A 25,729-nucleotide genomic window follows, 5' to 3' on the forward strand; every position below is an offset into this window, starting at 1 on the left:
AATCAATCTGAATTCAGAAATTTAAAAAATCAAAACGCATAATAAAAACATAGTACTCTAAAACGAAAGGAAAACAAACACAAATTAAACAAAATAGTAATAGCAGTCAGCCCAACACAAAATACGCAACCTTGATCTAGCTAAGTGGTATGATGTACAGTCCCAACTAATGAAGCCGATTTATAATTCAGTATATAAACTCAGAATAGCGGGTTAACTGTGAATGCCAAAGTTAATACAAACATGCTTCTAATTTTAATCTTGTTTTCTAGATTAATGGTAGCAAAATATTCCAAAATCACTGTAGAGAATAAAAGCAAATATGGGTTTGAGCTTTAACGGTCAACTACGGTAGATTTTTTTATTCCTATCCTAGAAATCCAGAAAGGTAAACTGACTAAACTTTGGTTGGCATTGAACCATGAAACTAATCGTAGGAATTGATTTCATACAACATGCTAGACTGAGTGGTTTGTAGTTCAGTACAACACAGAAGACAGCCACCATCACGCAGCTATAGCGGGATATCCCTGTCAGTCTCTTGCAGTAACGTTGTATAAGCCCCCAAAAATATTGAAAATGTTTAAGAGGTTTCTGGTGCGCTTCTCTAGTCATGGCTTTCGCACTTAGGCGTGGGAGAATAAGAAGCCAGCTCAGTTGACGCGTGGACTCAAACGGCCCAATGAGCAAAGCTAGTGATATAGAGACGGAGGGAGCAAAGGAGAGAGCGGCAGACGGATGTGACGTCGGCTCACCAACATCACTAATTTACTCTATGGAACAACCATTGATTTCACACAGTTCCTGTATAGTGCTATCAACTTGGAACGCCGCGTCTTCACAAGTCGGTCGTGATGCTGGGACGGGAGGCTGGCCTGGAGGATAGGAGGCGTGGCCTGCGTTCACTCAGCTGACTGTCCGCCATTTTGTCCGCCGCTCCGGCTTTTACCTCAGAAAAGCGCCGGTGGGGCGGGAGGCGAAAAAAAGGAAAAAGGGAGCAGGTGGGCAAAGGCGGCGACGCTCTTTCCAGCCCGCGGGATGTGACCCACCGCCGACCTGCTTTTTTCTGCCTGATCCCTGACTCCTGTGGCGTGTCTTCCTTTCTAAGCGGAACGCTGCCTTCTTTTTCATTTACTTTGGCTTCTCCCGCTCCGTCGGCTCTCCCTCTCCACGATGGCGTTGAAGATGGTGAAGGGGAGCATCGACCGCATGTTTGACAAGAACCTGCAGGACCTGGTGCGGGGCATCCGCAACCATAAGGAGGATGAGGTGAGCAGTGAGCAGGAGCAGCCTCACCGGGGTGAGGGGGGGGCGACGTGAAGGGTGGGTGGGATAGGCCATAATGTCGGCGGTAGCGCATCCCCTCTTCAGCATCTGTCAGATTTGAAGTCACAAGTTCCCCCGACCTGGTGATTCAGATGTGTTAGACTGTCAGTTCCCTCAGCCCCAGCTGAGTAGCTGCATGCCAGCTGGATGTCATGCGAATTGAAGCCCGAGGCTTCTGCAAAGGAGCCCAATTAAGGACAAGGCTGGTTTAAGAATTGGTGGGTGCACTTGTTGCTGTTCCTCTTACCCCGTGTATACACCGCCGCCTTCCTTTCCTTTGCCTTGCTTTTGTTTTTGTTTTTTGCATATGCAATTTGTACCCTTTGTTTCCCTCCGGGAACACCAAATGTGGGGAGTGGCTCAATCAAAGGACTTGCTCTCTCTGATCTATTTTGTCCCTCAGGATAAGAGGGAGATGATTTCTTCTTCTTTTTTTAAAAAAAAAACATCTTAGGTTTTTCTGACCTTCCATCTTTGTTTCTAATCTTAGTAGCTCTGTTAAGGAAGGAAAGAGAAGAGTTGCACAAGATTTCTTGATTAGTATAATAGTGAAAGAAGGTCTCTCTTTGGATCTTTTGCTTGAGTTTTGTTATTCCTCTCCCTTAGATGATTCTGATAAATGTGCCTTTTACATTAAAACCCTGGAACAGAAACTGTGCTGTATTATATCACTGATTTTGCAGTCCTTTTTAGGAGCCTTTCTGATAAAAGAAAGGTAAAATATGCTTTATGATAAATGGTGGTCTTAACAATCTCAACCTATTGACATTATTCAGCTTCCATAACTGTAGCTTTGCAAGGTAAGTTGGTAATATTGTCAGCATATGAACATTCTATTAAAAAACCTTTCATTTGGGCCAATCACAGTCTCTTGGCCCAGCCTACTCAAGTGTGGTGGTTGTGAGGATAAAATTGGAAGGCAGAGCCCTGCATTTCTGAAAGGGAATGGGAGATAAATTTCATAAATAAAGGTGTAATTTTTTAAAGGCTATCTATAGTAACTAGAAAGATAAATTTGGACAGAGGTTTTCTGTGTTGCATCTCAGTGACTTGGTCATTATGCTGTGGCAATTTTTTATGAAAATATTTGTAATTAATAATCACATAATTATATATGTGGATCTAGTCAAGCTCTCACTAGACTAATAGGTTTTGTGGTCTTACAGTTGAATAAACCCCTGCCTTCAGTAACAAAAGTCAGCAAAACACATTGACCAAACAAAAAAATCTGGAGACCTTTATCACTGATATATAATTTGCTTACTTCACATTTACTCAGTAAAGCAGACCAGTGTTGCAAACTCTTCTTCCACAAAGAACTGAAAGTAGCATACATAGCACTTCTGCAATTTTCCTAACAACAGTTCCTTTGTGGGATAAGGGTGGACTTGAACCTTGATCTCCCTAGTTCGAAATACTTTACTACATCATTCAAACATTGAGGAATAAATATCTTTATTCTGCGTATGTTTGAATGTACCACTGTATTATTTATCTTGTCTTTCAACAGTCCTGTAACAGGCCACTATATCCTCATTTTACCTAAGATTATGGGTTGAATTCTTGCAAATGAATTTATACAATAGATTCCCTACCCCAAGAATGTTGCCAGTATCTAGTAGTCATAACACATTACTATTAGTGCAACATTTTTGCATATATGCTTTTAAAGATAAGTAATCATTGTAAATACAAGTGTGGTAAGACTAAATGAGTATGGTTATATTGACTGTGTTTGCATGCCACAGCTACTATGAACTAGCCAGCCACATTTTAGCCTGTTGTGTTGAATAAATCTATCCTCTGTGACTAATTTATGGTTCAGTGTATTGAATGAACTCAGAAAATTACCTAAACCGTGGTTTAGCTCATTATAAACATGCTCTGCAAAGACAGCCATTGAAGGTGTGTGGAAACAGGGTTTGAGGCTTAGAGAAGTAGCTTTCTAAGGCAGCCTGATAAGTTTACAATAAACCTACCCAATCAACAAAGCTGGTTCATTGCTGAATTTCCTATATTGAGGATCCTCAGGAAGGGAGATCTCTTACCTTCTTGCCTAATTTTTTTTTGGGGGGGGCAGGGGGCGGGGAGGCTGCTTGGAAATATGAATCCATTTGATCACTGTAGCTAACTAATCTGTGGCAACAATCTTCTATCTTCCCTTAGCCACGATTACACTTAACCATCATCTTGAGATAATACTGGAATAACTTTTTTTACTTGTTCCTCAAGACAAAGACTGAAATCATTTGTTGAATGTGCTAGAAGAAGAGTGTAGCCAAACATGACTAATGGTTGCTATACAGCCTGAAAACTGATCTTTGCAGCCCTGGTATGCTACTTCAATTAAAATTATTAAAATTTCACAGCATGATTTTTTTCCTTCACAGTATGGCTTTCTACTCTTTCACGACAGAAAATATAGGAACATAAGTAAGCATATAGTGGGCCAAAATTTCTAACATGGGAGGCAGGGGAGAATGACTCTACTGTTACATGCTCTCTTTATTTCATCATCCCATTAATTGTGGTTTTAATCCTTCCCAAAATTGTTAATTGCAGTCCTGGCAACCAAATGGCAACTCAATCTATTTTGTTTCAGGTACTAAATTTAAAATGGTTAAGCAAGTCGTGGTTTACTGTGGAACAGGTTACTATCTCAGGACTCAGATACAATTAAGGAAAGTGTAGTTCATGCAGTTACAACATCTTTGTTTTGCAAATATCCAGTATTTATATTAGATTTATATTCTTCCTTTTCTTTAGAAGCATATATAGCATTCCGATCTATGTCCTACCTCTACCAAAAAAGTTTACTCATATCCATTTTACAAGTTGTATATGGGCATGTGTAGGAAGAAGCTTTAACAAAGCTATTTCAAGTTATTATTTTTTTTGCAAAGCTTGCATCCTTGAAATGTTTTCTATGTATCTATTGCACAAAATACATTTAAGGAATGTAGTGCTTACTACATTGTGTTGGTTTCCCAGCTGCCCTTCACTCCTAATATATTCAGATAAGCCTACCCCCTAAAAAGAGGAAATGGCTGTCTTATATCTTTACATGAACATGAACGTTCAGTTTTTTGATACAATTATAAATAATTTATCATAATTAGCCAAGTTTTCTTATGTTCATCTAACCCTGTCTCATTTACCAAAAGCATGTGGTCATTAAGCAGGTCGCCATGTGACTACACCCAATTTTATGCCCTTTTTTTCAGTAATTGTAAAATGAACCCATTTTAGCAAATGGGTGCTTTTTGTCGGAAACCATAAATAAATGCAAAAGAATTATAGTCATATGACCATTTGCTAAATGCCCAAAATGTGATCATGTGACCACAGGCAGCATGGCTGTAGGAATGTTGAAACTTGGTCATACGGAATTTTGGGGAGGCCTGGCATAACTTTGGTCATTAAGCAACCAGTCATAAATCAAGGACTAGTGTGTCATTACTCTTAACCTTGCTTAATTTATGTTAGCTTTCCACACTAGTATTTGAAGTTTTTGATTATGTGCCATTAAGTCATTGTCAACTGCTAGCAACCACATAGATTTTCTCCATTATGAGGTGGCCTTCAGATCTTCTAACTGTAATATTTAAATATAGTTGTTGTTTTTTTTGTTCAGACAAATTGCACATCTGGTTTAATTTAATAAACTAAACTGTGTAATTTATTGTACCCATAGATTAAATTGTGGTTAAACAGAAATGGACCTGACCCAGTTAGTTCAAGGCGCTACTCACACGGGGGGACACACTCTGGACCTGATTTTTGTCTCTGGTCAGTGGTTGAATGATCTAGAAACAGGGGATATAGTCATCAAGCCCTTGTCATGGTTAGATCATTCATTCCTTCGACTAGACTTTTGAGCTGCTACCCTCCGCCGCAGGGAGATGGAACCGACTAGGTGGTTCCGTCCCAGGCACCTAATGGATCCGGATAGGTTCCTGACGGAGCTTGGGCCATTCCCTGAGGCTCTGACTCACGACTCGACTGAAGAACTGGTGGCTGCCTGGGATAGGGCGGCCGCTGGAGCTTTGGACCACGTCATGCCTTTGCGGCCTCTGACCCGGTGCCGATCCCAATTGGCTCCCTGGTTTTCTGAGGAGTTGAGGGAGATGAAGCGCCGGAAAAGATGCCTGGAGAGCGATTGGAGGGCCAGCCGTTCCGAATCTGGCCGAACACTGGTGAGGTCTCATATTAAGATCTACCTAGTGGCGATAAGAGCGGCAAAATCTAATTATTTTTCTGCTCTTATTGGGTCTGCAGATAACTGCCCAGCCGTCCTGTTTAGGGTGACCCGCTCCCTACTTCATTTTGGAACGCAGGAAGACCCCTTGCAGGGTAGGGCTGAGGATTTTGTGCAATACCTGCATGACAAAATCGCTCAGATTCGGGAAGGCTTGAACTCCGACTGGGTAGGTTCAGATGGGGTGATGGAGGTGGTTCTTGAGAGTCTTATCTGGGAGGAGTTTGACCTTGTGACTCCCGAGGATGTGGACAGGATTCTGGGTAGACTTAGCGCTGCCACATGTTTATTGGACCCGTGTCCCTCCTGGTTGGTACTAGCCACCCGTGCGGTTACACGAGGCTGGCTCCAGGTGATTATTAACGCTTCTTTGAGGGTTTCTTCCCCTCCGCCTTGAAAGAGGCCATGGTGAGGCCCCTCCTCAAGAAGCCTTTCCTGGACCCGGCTGTATTAGCGAACTATCGTCCAGTCTCTAACCTTTGCTTTGTGGCGAAGGTTGTTGAGAGTGTGGTGGCACGACAACTCCCCCAGTACCTGGATGAAGCTGTTTATCTAGATCCGTACCAGTCGGGCTTCAGGCCGGGGTACAGCACGGAAACGGCATTGGTCGCATTGGTTGATGATCTCTGGAGGGCTTGGGACAGGGGTTGTTCCTCTGTCCTGGTCCTATTAGACCTCTCAGCGGCTTTTGATACCATCGACCATGGTATCATGCTGCGCCGGTTGGAGGGGTTAGGAGTGGGGGGCACTGTTTTGCAGTGGTTCTCCTCCTTCCTCCCTGACCGCACGCAGTCTGTGTTGGCAGGGGGACAGAGGTCGACCCCGAGGCACCTTGTTTGTGGGGTGCTGCAAGGGTCGGTCCTCTCGCCCCTCCTGTTCAACATTTAAATGAAGCCGCTGGGTGAGATCATCCGTGGTTTGGGGATGAAGTTCCATTAGTACGCTGATGATACTCAGCTGTACATCTCCCCCCCCCCCCCCGACCATCCCAATGATGCCCTTGACGTGATGTCCCGGTGCCTGGAGGCCATGCGGATCTGGATGGGGAGAAACAAGCTCAGACTCAACCCCTCCAAGACCGAGTGGCTGTGATTTCCGGCGTCCCGGTATAGCCAGTTGGTTCCATCGCTGACTATTGGGGGTGAGATTTTGGCCCCCTCAGAGAGGGCTCACAACTTGGGTGTCCTCCTGGATGCACGGCTGTCTCTAGAAGATCATGTAACGGCTGTGGCCGGGGGGGGGTTATCAGGTTCACTTGATTCACCAGTTGCTTCCCTTTCTGGATTGGGACTCCTTGCGCACGGTCACTCATGCCCTTGTCACTTCCCGTCTGGACTACTGTAATGCTCTCTACATGGGGCTCCCCTTGAAGAGCACTCGGAGGCTTCAACTGGTCCAGAATGCAGCTGCGCGGGTGATTATGGGAGCGACACGGCGCACCCATGTAACATCTCTCTTGCGCGAGCTGCACTGGCTCCCGGTAGTCTTCCAGGTGCGATTCAAGGTGTTGGTTACCATCTTTAAAGCGCTCCATGGTTTAGGACCTGGGTACTTATGAGATCGCCTTCTGCTACCGATAGTCTCCCACCAACCAATACGCTCCCACAGAGAGGGACTCCTCAGGGTGCCGTCAGTCAAACAATGTTGACTGGTGACCCCCAGGGGGAGAGCCTTCTCTGTGGGGGCACCTGCCCTCTGGAATGAATTGCCCCTGGAGATACGGATGATCCCTGACCTACGCGCCTTTCGCCGTGCCCTCAAGATGTTATTGTTCCAACAAGCTGGGCTGGCCTAAACATGAATTTTAATGGTTGTCTTAGGTTTTTTTTTTTTTTTTTTAACAATATTGGGGCCAAATTATTTAATATATTTTAAATTGTTTTTAAGTTTTATGTATATGTGTGTTTTATTGCTGGCTGTGTACCGCCCTGAGTCCCTTGGGAAAAGGGCGGTATAAAAATTTAAATAAATAAATAAATAATAAATAAATAAACCATTTCTTAGCTTTTTTTTACCTTATTTACAACCTACCATGTTGATTGAACTTAAAAGACTACTATATGCCTCAGTGGCAATTAGTAATGAATAAGACTTCAGTATATGAGTTGTAAAGCAGACCTATTGATGGAGCAGCATCTGTGCTACTATTAAGCTTTTTGCTTTTTTATTTCCTCTGTGATTACACAGTAATATTTTTAAAAATAAAAGTCTTGTGAAGAATTAATTTTACCATATTCCATTCAGGCTACTTTTTTTTTTTATTCAGTAAGAAAATCATAGGAAATTACCACAAATTATTAGAGGTAGTCCTCGACTTATAACAGTTCATTTAGTGACAGTTCAAAGTTACAAAAAGTGACTTATGACCATTTTTCATACTTACAACTGTTGCCGCATCCCTACAGTCACTTGAATAAAATTTGGATGCTTGGCAGTTGATTCACATGATGGATGGTTGCAGTGTCCCAGGGTCATGTGATCACCTTTTATGTCCTTCTGAAAAGTTAATGGAAGAGCCAGATTTACTTAACAGTTGTGTTACTAATTTAACAACTGCAATGATTCACTTAATAACTGTGGCAAGAAAGGTCATAAAATGGGGCAAAATTCACTTAACAAATGTTCCTTTTAGCAACAGAAATTTTGGGTTCACTTATGTCGTAAATTGAGGACTACCTGTGTAAAGAAAGCTAAGGTATTAGTCATATGAGAGAGGGCTTGGCTTTTGATAGCTTGTAGTTTGTGGGTAAGTTGTTTACTCATAGTAAAGCTATTGTTATTACCCATATCCACACATTCACAGTAAGTGTGACTGTTCATGTATTGGGGAAGTCTTTTTGAAGCATTAAAATTGGTTTTTATGCTGGTTGTATGATTCTTTTGTGTTTTATTGTGTCTTTCTGAGCTGTCCACTTTGTTGTAGATTTTTATTTATTTTTATTTTATTATTACATTTATTTGCCCCCCTCCCCATCTCTCCATGAGACTATTGGCAGCTTACAACAGCAAACATCAAATTATAAAAAATGTAACTATAACAATTGAAACACAGTGGAATAATAAAAATAAATAATGGAAGTACAGCAATGTGAATTAAAACAAGGGTCCCCAACCCCTGGGCTAAAGACCAGTACTGATCCCTGGCCTATTAGGAACTGGGTCGCACAGCTGGAGATGAATGGCAGGTGAGTGAGTGAAACCAAAACCATCTCTCCCCCCGCCCCCCCAAAGTCTGTGAAAAATTGTCTTCCACGAAATCAGTCCCTGGTGCCAAAAAGGTTGGGAATCATTGAATTAAAAGATGGGCCTGGAGGGAGAAAGATGTGGAGAGGGGAAGTGGGGTCAGCTGTTAGACCAATAGCCACTCTCAGTGTGTTACTGGCCAACTGGCGGAACCAAGTCTTCAGGCTCTTACGGGAAGGACAGGAGGTTGGGGGCAAACCACAGGAATGGGGGCAGGATGTTTTAGAATAAGTATTGTATAAGTGGCCCAGTCTTTTTCAATAAATAAATACTTATCTCTAAGCATGGATTGCACCTTGTGCAAACTAGATTACAGTTAAGATTTATATTTGTGGGTTGCTGTGTGTTTAAACCTGACAATCGGTTAAAAAAATAAAAATGAAAGCTGGTTTCTTTACACCCTATAGTAGAGGGAATAATGCATTATGGGTTCTGAGCATAGACATGCAGCTTACAGCTAATATAGAGTAGACAGCACATAGGTTTGTAAATAATTATGCACTCAGTTAATTATAGTGAGTAAGAATAGGAAGCTCATTTTTGTTCCTTTAATTTCTGTGTTGTGAGATTCTGTGCAAATTAAACCTCTCAACTGGGTATGTTGAGATCAGTTTAATTGTTAACAATTGTAGAAGTAATTCAGAAATAAAAGAAAATGCATTCAGGCCATTAATGTGCAATAATATTTATGTCTTTGCCCGGCTGGAATTAAAACTCTGGATTACAACCTCTGGCATTATCATAATAAAACAGATTTTAATAGATTAACAGAGTTGGAAGGGACCTTGTAGGTCTTCTAGTCCAACCCCCCACCCAAGCAGGACATATAACCAGTAGGCTTTAGATTAGATTCAATGAAATTATTTCTGAGTATATGTATTTCAGCAAGTATGATTTTCTATTTAAGACTTTTTTAGTTTATTGTAAAGTTTTATTTACATTTTATTTATTAAATTTATATGCCATCCATCTCACTGTTACAGTGACTCTTTCTATAAAGTTCAATTTAGCAGGTTCCTTTGACCATGTTGGATATTTACTGGTAGTGATTTGTGGTTTTGTAAGATTTGTAGAAACTTTTAGCACAGAAATCTGTTTTCTATAGCATTGTCATGTGGCTCCATGTTTACCACATGAGCCATTTTCAAAAATGTGACACTGCAGACGTGCTTCATTTGGGATTAGAATGAAATGGTAGACATATATACAAGATTCATTGGTAGATTTGGAATTGCTGTGGGAAATTTGAGAGAGAAAGTGATGTAATTGTGCACAGAGAGCTTTTAACGACTCTAAGTATGACATTGCATGTTTCATGGTGCGACATCAGCCATCTATTTCCTGCTACGTGCTTTTATATTGAGTATAGCTTGACTCTTTGAAGGAGACAGTTGTTACTAGGTTATCCCCATATTGAAATTGTTAGAAAGAGCTTATTAGCAGCTTCTGTATCCAGATGAAGTTATGCAGAACAGAAAGTTGCTCATTTTCTGATCCCACAAATATGCCATGGAGCAAAAAGGAGGACTAGGTTTAATACATAGCCTTAGGACTTTGAATGTTAAATAAATTAAAATAAATTAATAAATTAAAAGCTCTTTTATGTCACAGGTGCTTATGAATGAAAGTTTACCTCTCACATTTCCCCTGGATTTTTATGCTGAAAGTCTTATGAAACTGATTGACAACTAAAAGTGGCAGTTCAATTTCCTCCTGGAAGTATAAATAAAAATTTACCAACTCCAAAAGTAAGAATTTTATGAAGAATTCAGCACAAAATCTTTCATTTTTAATGTCCTAAATCTTATGACTCCGAAGACATGATACTTTTTACCAGGGGTGTCAAACTTGATTTCATTGAGGGTTGCATCAGGGTTGTGTTTGACCTCGGGGGGGGGGGGGGGCTGGGGTGAACGTGGTCAGGATGGGCATGGCCAGCTCTACGTCACTCGTGCCAGGGATGTCTGTGGGGTGCTCTGCCAGAGAAACCGGGTTCCCGAGCTCTGTTTTAGTATGCGATGGCCTCCTGCAACCTGATCTTCTGAGCTCCATTTTCGCTGACAGAGGCACCGTGGGCCGGTCCTTCACTATTTCCAGGGTGGCCCTGCAGGCCAGATCTAAGCACCCCACAGGCCGAATCTGGCCCACAGGCCTTGAGTTTGACACCCCTGCTTTAGACTGAATGATTCAAAAAATATATTAAAATGTGAGCCCAATTCAGGGTTAAGCCTGGAACTCTATTTATATATGCCATTTTAACTGAATCTTAAAAGTCTGACTGAGTTTTCTCCTCCCTGACTTCCTTTTATACTAGTGAATTAGGAAGGAGACAGTTTGAGCTCATTAATTTTTTTCTGTTTCCCAGGCTTAATGCATATTTTTCCAATTGTGGTCTCTTCACTCAGCATGAAGACTCTCTGCATAAGGTAGTATCTTCATGCTGATTGCATTCTCTTGTAGCTCTTCAACTCCAGAAATATTACTGCCTTTGGATGGCATTGTGCATGCATATGATGTGACCATTTTGTCAGAATGGTGTCACGTAAAGAATTAAGAACTGAACATGTTTTAAAATTTACTTAGAAAAAGTGCTTTGGACCTCTTATAAGTGCAAGAGCCTCCTGCTATTCATTAAAATAACTTGATTTTTTAAACAATGACTTCCCTAGAAGCCTGGGGGGGTGGGAACTAACTTTTTGAGTATGCAGCCAGTGCTTCAAGAAGTATGTTACAGTTACAAAATCCATTCTTCAAAACAAGATCCATTGTTCAAAAATATCAAGCCAAAAGGTATGCATGAGAAATGAGAATTTTGATTCTTTTGTTTTGCTTGATGTTCCAAGAAAGTTGACTTCTCACCATATCACATCTAGCGGTTACATTTTAATAAGTCCAATTCTCCAAGGACCTCTGCTGTCTAATTTTTCTAATTATCATATAGGTGATGGGCATAGCACATTTCCTTGCTCTCTGTTTTGCAAAAAGAAATGCAGATTGGAATTTTTTTTTTTTTTTTTAATTTGATTTATATGCCGCCCTTCTCCGGAGACTCAGGGCGGCTTACAATGCGTTAAGCAATAGCCTTCATACTTTTTGTATATTTATACAAAGTCAGCTTATTGCCCCCACAAACTGGGTCCTCAATTTACCTACCTTAGAAAGGATGGAAGGCTGAGTCAACCTTGAGCCTTGGAGAGATTCGAACCAGCAGTAAATTGCAGGCAGCTGTGTTAATAACAGGGTGCTTAAACCACTGTACTATCAAGGCTCTTTTATACCATCCTAGTTGTTCTAGAAAAAATATTCGGTATGGAAATCTACAGTGGAAGTGGGAGAGTAAAATTTGTGCTTTCTGCTCCAAGCCTAAGAATTAGAGATGGGTGAAACTTTTTATATTTATCATCCCATTTTTAATGGATTCATCCAGCAGTCATTTTGGCCTCTGAGAACAATTACTGGAATTACAGTGAAAAAAGTATCTGTATCTTAGCTCATACTGTCTTTATCAGAATGATGGATAATTTATTAAGCTAGCAAAGTTGGCTGTTCAGATGGCTTCTCCTATTTACTCTTTCTTCCCCTCCACTTTCATTCCCCTTCCCAACCTGACTATTTCCCAACTTTCTTAAGGCTCTTAAACCTCTTGCTTACTGTGACCTGAATGGCTTCTGCCTATCCCCTTCCCTGCCCCACAATGACATTCAGTTCTCTCCTTCTTCTCTAGGTCTCATGTCAGGATTTAATGTAGTTTGCCAGAATTAAGTTTTGATCTAATGCCAAGTGGCTGCCTAGCTTTAGGCCATTGTTTCAGTTAATGTACATGCTTTGACCTTCAGTAAACCGAAAAGGGTGTAAATTGCCTTGGTGATGCTGTGCCTGAAATACATACATCTTACATGTTTTAGATTTATGTTTCTGTAGCTGCCATGAGTTGCTATTGCCCAGCTGATTAATATGCACTGTAAAATATGCAGGAATATATTCCACAATGGGCCAATTGCAGTTCAGAATGACTCTTCGTTTAAGAGTGTTAAAAATCACACTTGACCTTCAGCAGCTTTAGATGGGAGAAGTGTGATGGTGAGGGGGGAAGGCAAATCTTTCTTCTTGCTAATGCTGTTCCTCCTCCATATAGTGTTCTCAGGATACTTTCAATTTTCATTGAAAAGCTCCAAGTCTCCATGGCTATCACTCCATCCTAGCAAGAATCTTTTTGATAAGGAAATGTCTCTACCTTTGAGATACTGTGTCCTGAACTGATCAGTATTTCAGTCATAATATTTGGATGTTTTCCTGAGCACACATTATACTATATTCTCCCCAGAGTGCATAGCATTCTCAATGGTCAGAGCAGAGAGCCAGTTTGGTGTAGGGGTTAAACCATCAGGCTAGAAACCAGGAGACCATAAGTTATAGTCCTGCTTTGGATACAAAGCCAGTTGGGTAACTTTGAACCAATCACTCATTCTCAACCCTAGGAAAAAGACAGTGGCAAGCCACTTCTGAAAATCTTGCCTAGAAAATTTCAGAGACTAGTCCAGGTGGTCACCAGGAGTCCAGGCTGACTCAAAAACATAAACAAATATGGTGAGAGAAAACTTAAATTTGCTACCAGAATTAGTCTCTGGTTTTGAAAAAGCCAAAATATACAGATACATCTGTGTGCATGCTTTTCAGATATAGCCATCACAGATCATTTATTGAGCTCTATATATGTAACCTTTACAGACAAGGCTGGAAATAAGAAAGATTTAAATTTTGTATATATAGTACTTCCTTACTACTAGCACCCCCTCAGCTACTCAAATTGTTGCTCCATATTCCATTGCAAAAAAGTTCCATGGCCTCAAAATCAAATACTGTAAGTCCTAGACCATTCAATGGAATTTACTGCAAGTCCCTAGACCATTCAGTGGAATTTCTGGACTGACATGCTTGGTCCACACCCATTAAAGGAAAACTACATTATGGTTTTTCTAAATGTTTCATATGCATTTTCCTGTCTTTTCCTGCTGGTGTCAGAATTCTTGCTGTTTTTTGGGGGGGGGGGAGCAGCTACCTTTGGCTGCCTTTGGCTTATTGTCAGAACTACACAAGTAGAGCTCAAGCTAACTACTTTATTATGTTCTGCCTATAATACAGGAATCTCCTTGTTCTGGGAGCCCACCCTTGGAACAATTAAATAAGTCTCCAAGGAACTGGGAGAGAGGATCAATCCTAGCCCTTTTGCTGGTTGTGCAGTGATTCCAGGCTAGCTCCATGCTTGACCCCTTCTCCCTGCCAAACTGGGTATTTCCCAACGCTTACATAAATATCAGATTGGTTTTGCTCAGTTCTTTTTAGTGTTGAGATTCAGAGGTGACTTTTTTTCACTTGTGGGTTTGCTGTCAACAAGTTGAACTACCTATATTGTTATCCACACATTTTGCTGTGGCTTTGGGAATGACACAGTTCGTAAGAGCAAGAGCTGCAGTTTTCTTGACAATTACAAGTACTGTTTAGCCTGATCTGGAGAATTAGATATGCAGGTGATGGACTCCATAGCATCTGTATGCTTCTGCTGTGACATAGCCATCAAATATTTAGTATGAAGAATTATATACTAAAAGATCTCTTGCATACTGAACAAGAAGTTCTCTCAGCATCTCATATTCCAGGTGGAATTGCAGAGACATGTGAAATTTGAGTCTTTTTGCTTGTTTCAAAATTTGAAAGCAATGGAGTATGACCAGCAGTAGCTCAAATAAGCATCCATGGAGTTATCTTTGTTATATCCCAGGAATTAACATGGCAAGAAGTAAAGTCATCCGGAGAATTTGATGCTTTTTTTTTTTTTAATTTGATTTATATGCCGCCCTTCTCTGGAGACTCAGGGCGGCTTACAATGTGCTCAGCAATAGCCTTCATCCTTTTGTATATTTATACAAAGTCATCTTATTGCCCCCACAACTGGGTCCTCAATTTACCTACCTTAGAAAGGATGGAAGGCTGAGTCAACCTTGAGCCTTGCTTAAGCAAGGACATGTTGGGTTTCATCTATGCAGTTAGCAAAGGTTCTGAAGGCCATGAACTGAGACTTACATAGAGTCCAATCTGAGCAAAGCTATCCCGAGCAAAGAGATATTTGCATTCAGGTGTTTGTACTGTAATCCAGATTTGGTAGCCTTTGATTTGCATATTACAGATAGTTCTCAATTTATGAAAACAATTGAGCCCCAACATTTTTATTGCTAAATGAGACTTAAGGCAGGTGAGTTTTGCTCCTTTCTTGCCACAATTGTTAAGTGAATCACTGCAGTTGTTAAGTTAGTAACATGGTTGTTATGTGATCTGGCTTCCCCATTGACTTTGCTTGTCTGCAGATCTCAAAAGGTGACCACATGATTCCGGGACACTGCAACTGTCATAAATAAGTCAGTTGCCAAGTGTCTGAATTTTGGTCACGTGAACATGAAGATGCTGCAATGAAAAATGGTCATAAATCATTTTTTTCAGTGTCATTGTAAATGAATTATTGTAAATCGAGGACTACCTGTAACTTGAAACATGACATTGAAATGTAATCTGAATTTCCAGTTGCACATTCTTAAAATTAATAGTTTCCAAGTATGTCCTCAAAAATTAAGAATTCCTTGAGCCCTATACACTTCCTAACATAGGAGAATTTTCTACACATTTCCATGTGAATCATTGCTCTGATCATTTTATCTAGGCTGGGTTATCTCAGTTACTTTTATTGATGCACAGAGAAGAGGCTGCATGTTGCATCTTTGTGCGGTTCCCTGGTCTGACCTTGTGAGTGTCAAGTATGAATGGTCATTCATTCCTCCATATTTTTTTCCTAATCCCAGAGCAGTTTACAAAGATGAATTCTACTTGGACTATTTGTCTGATTTAATATTGTCTATTTTAACAGGCAATGGCTCCCCAAAATATCATGCTAAAGAAGGGGCTTCTGTCTTGCTACCTGAGCTGTTTCACCACTTGAACCTATGACTGTCTGCATTCAGAGCGGATGCTTTAGAACAGAGCTGTGTACTCTTTATTGAAGTTTGAAAACTTCTGTTTTAAATTTATGTTACTTGACTTTGAATTCTTACTGAGGGTTGTAGAACTTCTGTTTCTTTATCTGGCCCTTTCACCAATCACTTCACATGCCTCAATGAGTTGATAGGACAAAATCCTGTGACTAAAAGCATTTTCCAAGAGGCAAATGATGGGAGAGTCCATAGTGTTGGGTGCGGCTGGAAGAAATCTGAAACCATTTGGCAGAGTCAGATAACAGTGCAGAAGGATTAACTGCAAGTTTGCACAATCCTCCCAATATTCTGCAAGCCAGAGATGAAGTATTGGAAAAGAGCTGACAACAAACAGAAGCTCCACAATTGCTCCTTCAATACTTCTTAATTTCAGTTCAAAATACTTTAGTCAGTTATGGAGAAGGGTTGATATTTGTTTAGCATTTAAAATTAACATGCATTTTTTTACTGCATGTTAACACAAATTTATTATTGTATTCCTTGGATAATTTCATGGCAAAGATAGGTTTTCTAATGAAGAACTTTCCAGGAAGCCACATTACTGGCCAGAGCCTACTACAACTACCTGTAATATACTACAGGTAATTCTCAGTTTACAAGCATAATTGGGACCAGGAACTTAACAATACAGTCATAAAATGAAAAAAAATCACATGACTGCACTAACTTGTAACGGTAGTTCCAGCAGCTAGTTGTAATTATTAAGCAAATCATGTACGATTGTTGTGCAACATTACATGATTGCAACTTGCAGCTTCCTGCTGGCTTCCCCATTAACTTTGCTTGTTGAAAACCATTAGAGAAGGTCGTAATTGTCAATCACATGACTGCAGGACACTGAAACTATCCTGAATGCTCATTGGTTGCTGAGCTCTCGAATCATCACATGACCATAGGGACCCTGTGGTGGCCACAACTTTGAGGACAGGTCATAAAAGCCTCTTTGTTTAGTACCATCATTAACTTTGAAAAACCAATGATGAGAGATCACTAAGTGAGGATTTTTGTAGATCATGCTTTTCCTATCCTGCTAACTAAGATTATTAGACTAGGTCATGATTTGACATAGCAGCCTCCCAGTTGTGACTACCTTCTTCCATTCCTTTGTTGAAGAGCAAAAAAAGATTGTGTTTAAATAGATAATTAGATATTTTAATCACACCTAGTGCAGAAAGTTTTCAAGTCACCTATCCTTGCAGGGGTCAGTTTACTTTTGTGAGAGGATTTCTAATACTGTGTTTCTTGATATTTGGGGGGGAAAAATCCAATATCAGAATTAGTCATAGAGTAAATGGATGAACTCTTAAAGACAGGCAGTCCTGCTGCATTTCAGCATAGAAATTGTTATCTGTGTCCTTAGGGCAGACAAACTTAATAATTACCAATAGTTTTACAACTATTGGTAATTTGGGTAGTTCTGGCTTGACAGAATCCTATTTATAACCAATGACCTCACTTTTCTTTTTCTTTTTCTTTTTCTTTTCCAGGCAAAGTACATCTCTCAATGCATTGATGAGATCAAACAAGAACTGAAGCAGGATAATATTGCTGTGAAAGCAAATGCTGTTTGCAAGCTCACCTACGTGAGTATTTTCTTCATTTAGAATGTCCTAAGATAGAATATTGAATTTTCCAGAGCTGTTCATTGATATATTAATAGCATTTTATTTCTTGGAAGATCTGGTAAAGGATGTGATTGCTTTGTGGTTGAGCTATTGCAATGCCTTCCTATATGTGTGTGCCTTTGAAAATCATTTGGAAACTACACTGGTACAGCACATAGCAGTACAAGCAGTGATGGTTAGCCATGCTGTGCCTATATTCTGTGAGCTTCCCTAGTTACCAGTTGACTTCCTGGTGCAATTCAAAATTAAGGTTGTTATCGTTAATACTCTAAACGGCATAGAGCCTTTTTTTAAGGGACCGCCTATCTCCTGTGGTTTCTGCCTATCCTGTAAGATCAGGCAGAGTTGGCTTTCTCTGGGAACCTGTCAATTAAGATTCTGCAGACTGGCTAGGTTAAAGCTATATAAGTGACTAGGTTTGACTGGTCTGATGAAATGTGTTGGGTGGGCCCAACTCCTTTAATCATTTCTCCTTCAATCGTTTCAAAAATACAGGTTGGCAGCAACTTTTGAAAGGCCTCTAAGGTAGAAATGTTATGTTGGCCATATTTTTTGATTTATAATAATTGGATTGTTTTAGTCTGGACTGCCTATAGGGTTGTATGTTTTTAATGTTTTTTTATTATTTTTAATTTGCATTGGTAAGCAGCCCAGCCTATAGAAGTGGGCAGCTGTAATAAATTTCAAGTGATAATAATATACAGTCACTTAATTTAAAAGCTTGTGTTTTATATTGATTGTGGTGTTCTTTGCTGTTTTGGAATCGCTTTTGGTTATAAATATATCGTGCGATACCCTTCACTTGTAAGTATCATTATGCAAAGCACAGAAAGAATAAGAAATATAGCAAAAGAAACTACTGGAATGAAGAATGAAAATAAAAAAAGAAATCACCAGCACCGTCATATATCTCTCTCCATACTTTGCCATTGTTGCAAACCATACTAGCTTCTACCCCACATTGGCATACTTCTTATATATTGCCTTTTATAAGTACTGGTAGTTTTCAAGTTATGATTACAGTTGGGACCAGAATTTCCATCACCTAAGCAATGCAGTAGAAAAGTGTGACATCACGTAACCCCATCACTTAGCAACAGCAATCCTTGAATTCCCAGTTCCTGTCATTAAGTGAAGATTGTGGGTTGTTAGGCAAGCTCCTACTCACAACTTTCTTTATACAAGACAATGACTTCATTATCATAAAATCAGCAGAAGCTTGCTCTAATATATACAAATTTGTCTTTTTTTCAAATAATATTGCTGCAATAAACTACTTTTCTACTAGTATTTACATGTCTTAAAATTAGTAAGTTATTCCATCTATTAAGGCAGAGTTCCCAAACATTTCTGGCTTTGCAGACTGGTTGGGGGAGGAGAGGGAATGGTTTCGTGTGAGCAGCCGGCAAGCACGCACACGTGCACAAGTCTATTCGCATGAGTGAAATAAGCAGGCGCCTGCTGCTCATGCAAATTGAACACGCATGCGCTCATCTGCTCGCGCAAGTGAGGATGTGCGTGTGCAGCTGCACAGGCATATGCTCACTGCCCATTTCCGCAGCCCAGTTGCAAACCCCTCACAGCCCACAGGTTGGGGACCCCTGTACTAAGGTACATAGACTCACCTTTTTATTCTAGATTTTTTTATATGTGTATAAAATAGTTGGCCCTATAATTCCTTTCCAGTTTTCATACCCACATGTTCTGTTACCTGTGAATTCCTATTTTCATATGAACACAACAATGTAGATTATGCAAATTTATTCTTTTTTGACATACTGGTACATTTTCATCCTTTCATTCATAACGCACTTCACTTTATGTATTATAAATACATATGCATTAATGAATAATAAATACATGCATTAAACAACTCTATAAGCTCAGACTGAGTTTCCCAACCACGTAACACTTTTATTTTTCATTTATTCATTAATTGATATTTTTTACAATTTATTCCTCTTTTATTACAAGTTAGAATTATAGAAATATATTGGGAACTTTGATTTATCTCTTATTTCGAGATTAATGCCTTGTTTCTCCTCCCACATCCCATCTCTTTAATAGTTGCAGATGTTGGGCTATGATATCAGTTGGGCAGCATTCAACATCATTGAAGTCATGAGTGCATCTAAGTTCACTTTTAAAGTAAGTGGTCTATATAAAAGTTGGAGTGTTAGAAACCATCAAGAATTGCTGTTATTGAGGACTTTAAATTCTGTGTGTGCAGAATGACGTTTGCTTGTCAAGGCTGGGACCATAACAGTTTGTATCTTTTTTTTTTAATCAAAATGTAAAAATGGGCTAAGTTCTTCTCAGTAAAAGTTATTGTACAATCTTGTTTTATGTCAACAAAGTAATATTTACTGTACAAAATTCTGATATTGCTAGTCAGTAAGATGTGTCAGAAGCTGTGCAGGGCCCTGAACTCCCATCATTGCTAGATGCCTTCTTTTGGGTCCCTCTCTGATTTTGTAATTTTGATATTGCCCGTATATTTAAATATACTTTTACAGTTAGATCTAGAAAGCTAAACTGTACATCCAGAACCATTTCTGTATTTCTTCCCTCTTATTATATTTCTATTAAATTGTAGTTTATTGAGAGCCCCAGCTGTTGCTCTAATGCAATTCTTTTGTACCACCTACAGCCTATATTTTACTAGACTCCTTGTTTCTCAGATGATGGCCACAACTCTATTGAGTCTTAGATAGTGATTACTTTTTATTCATTTTGCAGAGGATCGGATATTTGGCTGCCTCTCAGTGCTTTCATGAAGGGACAGATGTTATAATGCTGACAACTAACCAGATCCGAAAGGTAAATTCCCCAAAAAAGGCTTGCATCACTTGTATGTATGTATGTATGTATGTATGTATGTATGTATGTATGTATGTATTCATTCATTCATTCATTCATTCATTCATTCATTCATTCATTCATTCCGGGTCCTCATTTTACCTACCTCGGAAGGATGGAAGACTGAGTCAACCTTGAGCCTGGTGAGATTTGAACTCGCAGTAATTGCAGGCAGCTGGCAGCTAAGTGCTATTTAACAGCACTTTTGTCCGCTACGCCACCAAGGCTCTGTATTATACTTATGCCGAGCTATAATCAACAAAACACTTTAAAAGTAGACAGAATAAAGTCAAAACTTTATTTGACTTTATTTTCAATGTGATAGCATTGAAAACAATTCAAGTCCTTTCAAAAAAGACTCTGTTTATCTGCACCAAGGCAATGACAGTAGAAATGAGGAACACTGTAGTTCAGGGGTGTCAAACTGGTGGCCTGCAGGCCAGGTGCGTCAGACCACGCCCACCCCAGGTCTGCAAAGGGGAAAAAAACAGTGAAATGTCACGTGACAGCAAGTTGATGCGGCGAGTTTGACACCCTTGCTGTAGCTGAAAGGACCAATCTTCATTGTCTCTAAATTCTTCTCAGCAAGCAGAGCACCAAGAAGGGTCTCCAGAGATGACATCAGTAAGCAAACAGATTCATCTGAGGGAACAGTCACCAAGAAGAGTTTCTGTATATTTAAAGAGCCTTGGTAGTACAGTGGTCTAAGGCACCCTGTTATTAAGCTGGTTATTAAGACCAGCTGCCTGCAATTACTGCAGGTTCGAATCTCGCCAAGGCTCAAGGTTGACTCAGCCTTCCATCCTTTCAAAGGTAGGTAAAATGAGGACCCAGATTATGGGGGCAATAAGCTGACTTTGTATAAATATACAAAAGAATGAAGGCTATTGCTTAACGCACTGTAAGCCGCCCTGAGTCTCCGGAGAAGGGCGGCATATAAATCAAATTAAAAAAAAAAAAAACGAACGGTTAAGGGAACTAACAAAGAGCAGCTTTAGGAGTGACATGATAGCTGTCATGAAGTCTGTCACAGAAAAGAGAGGGTTGACTTACTCTCCCAAACACCTGAGAGTAGGGTAAGAAGCAGTGGGTGGAATCTCGTGAAAGAAAAATCCAGCCTGGAACTAAGGAGACAATTCCTAACAGTGAGAACAATCATTGAAACCTCGCTGGAGACTTTCAAGAAAAGATTGGATAACTATTTGTTTGGGATAGTATAAGGTTTCCTGCCTTAGGCAAGTGTTGGATTAGAAAACTTCAAAAATTCTTTCCACCCTGATGATTCTATTCCACTCTATTCTGTTCTTATTCTAATAATTTTAATTCTAATAATTCTAATTCTAATAATTTCTATTTCTATTCTATTCTAAAAGCCAAAAAGAGTTTTTATAGATGATACGTTATGCTTTGGAGAGCGAGTCGTTTAGTGATTGACATTTTCAAAAGTGTATGTGATTGACAGTGAATTTTGAATATGAATATTAAATCTGCAGCATACTTCCAAAAATTTTAAAAAATTATTTTTTATCTCATTCACTTGTCCCTCTCTTCCTCCCACCTTTCTACCTTACTGTTCTAGGACCTGAGTAGCCCCAATCAGTATGATACTGGAGTTGCACTAACGGGTTTGTCCTGCTTTGTGACTCCCGATCTTGCTAGAGATTTGGCAAACGACATCATGACTCTGGTGAGTAGCTGGAGAGTGGCCGTCCACACTACCTGCATTGTTCACCCTGAGCAAACCTCTTTGTTCCAAGTGAGGAAGAAATGTTTTCAAAGCAAATGAATATCAAGAGCAGCAGTGGAGACATACTTTGTGGCCCAGTCACATGCAGTGAAATGTTGCAGAAAACAATGGTTACAGTCACAAATCTTTATTGACTTGTTTTTAAAATGCCCTAAATTGAATTTGATTCCTAGTGACTATAAAGCATGTATGTAGAGCTTTTTGGCAACTGTACAGACATTATTGCTATTCTTTGGGGATTTTTTTTAGTCTTTCCAGTATAGACTCTAGCCCTAGGATTTTCTGTTTTCTCCTGTCCAAGTATTAACCAAGTCCAAACCTGTCCAAGTACTAACCAAGTCCAAACCTATTGAGTATTTTGAGATTGATTGAGATGAGCTGGGTAAGAAAGTAGATTTCTGGTGCTTAATTCTCCCATTCTTTGATATCTAAATTTTAAACTTGTAGAGCAGAGGTTCCTAAACTTTATGCCATTACATCTCCCTTTAGTATAATCTTTATGTACACACCTCCTCTAAAAATCCAAATATCAAAATGAACACAAATTAACAATGAAAATAGTACAATGGAACTTTTGTTTTTAATAAAGACATAAAAAATAAAAAAGGTCCTTCATATCTCTCTTGGGTTCTGTCTACATTTCCCTAAGAGAGGAATGCCCCACAATTTGGAAAACCCTGATGTAAATAAATACAATGAAGTCAAGGAATCGGAAATTTTCAAGATTTCATAGGATTAATTCAATTATTAATGGGATTCCAGTCTAGTTTCCCATGAGACAAATTGATTTCCCCCACAAGGCAATCAAACTTTATTCAAATGTTATTTGAAGAATAATTAACATCCATTAATTAAGCATAGTTTTATTTAAATGTTTTACCTTTGTGGTTACAAACAGGAATTCCTAACATTACCTTTTTTGTTTGAATGTATTTCATAGCAGAAATATTACATGTGGATTGTTTAAAATTATCAGTGTATTTATATATACTTAGAGTAACAAAATGGACGTGGTGGCTCAGTGACTAAGACGCTGAGCTTGTCGATCGAAAGGTCGGCAGTTCAGCGGTTCGAATCCCTAGTGCCGTGTAACAGGGTAAGCTCCCATTACTTGTCCCAGCTTCTGCCAACCTAGCAGTTCGAAAGCACATAAAAAATGCAAGTAGAAAAATAGGGACCACCTTTGGTGGGATGGTAACAGCGTTCCGTGTGCCTTTGGTGTTCAGTCATGCTGGCCACATGACCATGGAGATGTCTTTGGACAGCGCTGGCTCTTCAGCTTCGAAACAGAGATGAGCACCATCCCCTAGTGTCGGGAACGACTAGCACATATGTGCAAGGGGAACCTTTACCTTTTTTGGGTAACCAATTGTTAACCCCAAAGCCAGAACAAACTATCTGTTGTCACTAGTTCTTTTGACAGGTGGCATTGTGTTCTTTCCCTTTCATTCTGCCCCCCCAAAGCAACTTTCAGAAGGCCTGTTTGCTAAAACCTATGGTCAGACAGGCCTCCCGCTTGTGCATTGTGCATGTACAGTATATTGAGTTAGATTCTGAGGCTTAATATGCTGCAAACCTAAGTAGGAAGCTTTTCCTCCCAGGCAGTGAGACCTCAAATATTATTAAAAGCTATGAGAATCCACAGATTTTAGGTGTAATAAACTTCTCATTGTAGGCTATCTAACTGATAACAAATAGGAATATGTTACCCCTTGATAAGAGCATGACAAATTTCATGGCTTGAAATCACATTGAAATGGATGTCTTCTTCCTTCTTGCCACAGGAAAGAAATCCTCTGAATTTTTAGTGCCAGGAGTGATTAAATGGAGTCTTGATTTAATTGCTGTGAAAATATGTGTCAAAAGCTTTTTCTCTCTGCAGATGTCTCACACAAAGCCTTACATCAGGAAGAAGGCAGTGTTAATCATGTATAAAGTGTTTTTGAAATATCCCGAATCCCTTCGGCCTGCGTTCCCCCGCCTTAAGGAGAAACTGGAAGACCCAGATCCTGGTTAGTGATCCAGAAGATTCTAAGCGGTTTGGGACTCTTGACCTGGGAAGAAGGTGTACATTTAAATAAATCTGGATAAGGTCTTTTGCAGTAATTGAGATGTTACTTGTATACCAGATTCTTTATTTTTGTATATAACATTCTAGGACCAAAATAAACAGCTTTGCACACCATTTATTAATGCATATGTACAGGGTGATTGTGAAGTGCAAAAAAAAATGTAGGACAGATTAACTCATCAAGCTCAAAGCTTCCCAAAAATCGTTTATTAGGATCATTGCTGGAGCTAAATTAAATATGCCGATTAGCACAGCTGTTACATACCACAGCAGCTTTGTACCTTACTGTATATCCCCATTTCCCTTATTGAACCTCTGTGAAAGACAAAATAGGCCTTGCCAAGTAGAAAGTTTTGATGTGGAGATATGGGTTAAGTGTTTTTTTATTAAATGTAGAACGTGAGAAGACAACAGATATGCCTTTTCTCTCAGTTCAGAATTTGCTGCTCCTTTAAAACAGTCTATTCTTGCAGTGGTGTTGGGGGGGAATGTTCTACTTTCTACACTGAGGATCCCCCAATGTTCTACTTTTCTGCCTTCTAACTTAATACTATCCACCCCATGTTTTTTTTAGGCAGAAAGTCAGTGTTACCATCCGCCCGGTTATCTTGTTCCCTGTTTTGCACTCTGTCTTTACAGTGTGGGGGCTAGTTCACTTTTTCCCCAACTTAGTGCTCTCAAGCTTTAGGGCATGCTGGCTGTTATAGTTCAGTGTATCTGGAAGACCAAGCTTATAGAGGGGTTGGATCTGAATGCAGGACTTTGGCATGGATCCCACTTGGTAGCCATGAAGCTTTTATTGACTGTGAAAAAGCTACTCATCCTTCACATTTATATTAGGGTAAAGAACTTAAATACTTTGCCAGTTTAAACAGTAGCATAGTGGGAATGAGGAGTTGGCTTTCAAGTTTCAACTATATCTTGTGAGCATGCCTGTATTTCAAATACTGTACAGCTAGAAATCTCCTTTCATGTGTCATTGGAACATTCTTGTGGGGCAAGAATCTGATGGGCTTTTCTATCTCCAAATTCCTCTAAGTTGTTTTACATGGATTAACTTGCACATTAATTAAGGAAAAAAGCGTTGCTCTAGTTGCTGTTTATGAGCCCCACAGCCCCTCTTACTAAGATATTCCACCCTCTGTTTTTTTTCTCCAGGTGTCCAATCAGCTGCTGTGAATGTTATATGTGAGCTAGCCAGACGCAATCCAAAGAATTATCTCTCTCTTGCTCCACTCTTTTTTAAGCTGATGACGTCATCCACCAACAACTGGGTCCTCATTAAAATTATAAAATTGGCAAGTATTAGCAGGTCCTGGCAGCTGGTGTCTCTTATCAGTATATGTGGTGTGAAAAACACAACCCTGTCACTTCAGAGGTGTAGCAGCTGACACAAACTGATGTGGAGAAAAGCAGCAGACTGTAAAACTGACTTCGGAGGGGAATTGTTGATTTTCAGGCAAGAACTAGTAGAAATCTGCCAGGTGGATAGAAAACTAACAAGAATGAGCAAAAAAGATTCTGCTTGCTAGCAATTCCATTAATGGCTGTTTTTAACTT

The 25,729-nt window shown here is 39.8% G+C and overlaps 1 protein-coding gene across 2 annotated transcripts in view; it reads left to right on the forward strand.

Moving 5' to 3' along the window:
• The first annotated feature begins 952 nt into the window (after positions 1 to 952).
• Positions 953 to 25,729, forward strand: part of AP3D1 (adaptor related protein complex 3 subunit delta 1) — a 54,998-nt gene continuing 30,221 nt past the window's right edge. For both annotated transcript variants that reach the window (XM_034437742.3, XM_034437743.3), the window contains exons 1-7: positions 953 to 1,269; positions 17,355 to 17,450; positions 19,560 to 19,640; positions 20,232 to 20,312; positions 21,931 to 22,038; positions 23,981 to 24,110; positions 25,328 to 25,467. In XM_034437742.3, coding sequence (XP_034293633.2) covers positions 1,174 to 1,269; positions 17,355 to 17,450; positions 19,560 to 19,640; positions 20,232 to 20,312; positions 21,931 to 22,038; positions 23,981 to 24,110; positions 25,328 to 25,467 — 732 coding nt within the window. In that variant the 5' untranslated portion in view covers positions 953 to 1,173. The remainder of the gene's footprint in view (positions 1,270 to 17,354; positions 17,451 to 19,559; positions 19,641 to 20,231; positions 20,313 to 21,930; positions 22,039 to 23,980; positions 24,111 to 25,327; positions 25,468 to 25,729) is intronic.

Source organism: Pantherophis guttatus, chromosome 1 (genome assembly GCF_059756535.1).
Source record: "Pantherophis guttatus breed Tessera chromosome 1, ASM5975653v1, whole genome shotgun sequence".
Taxonomy (NCBI): domain Eukaryota; kingdom Metazoa; phylum Chordata; class Lepidosauria; order Squamata; family Colubridae; genus Pantherophis; species Pantherophis guttatus.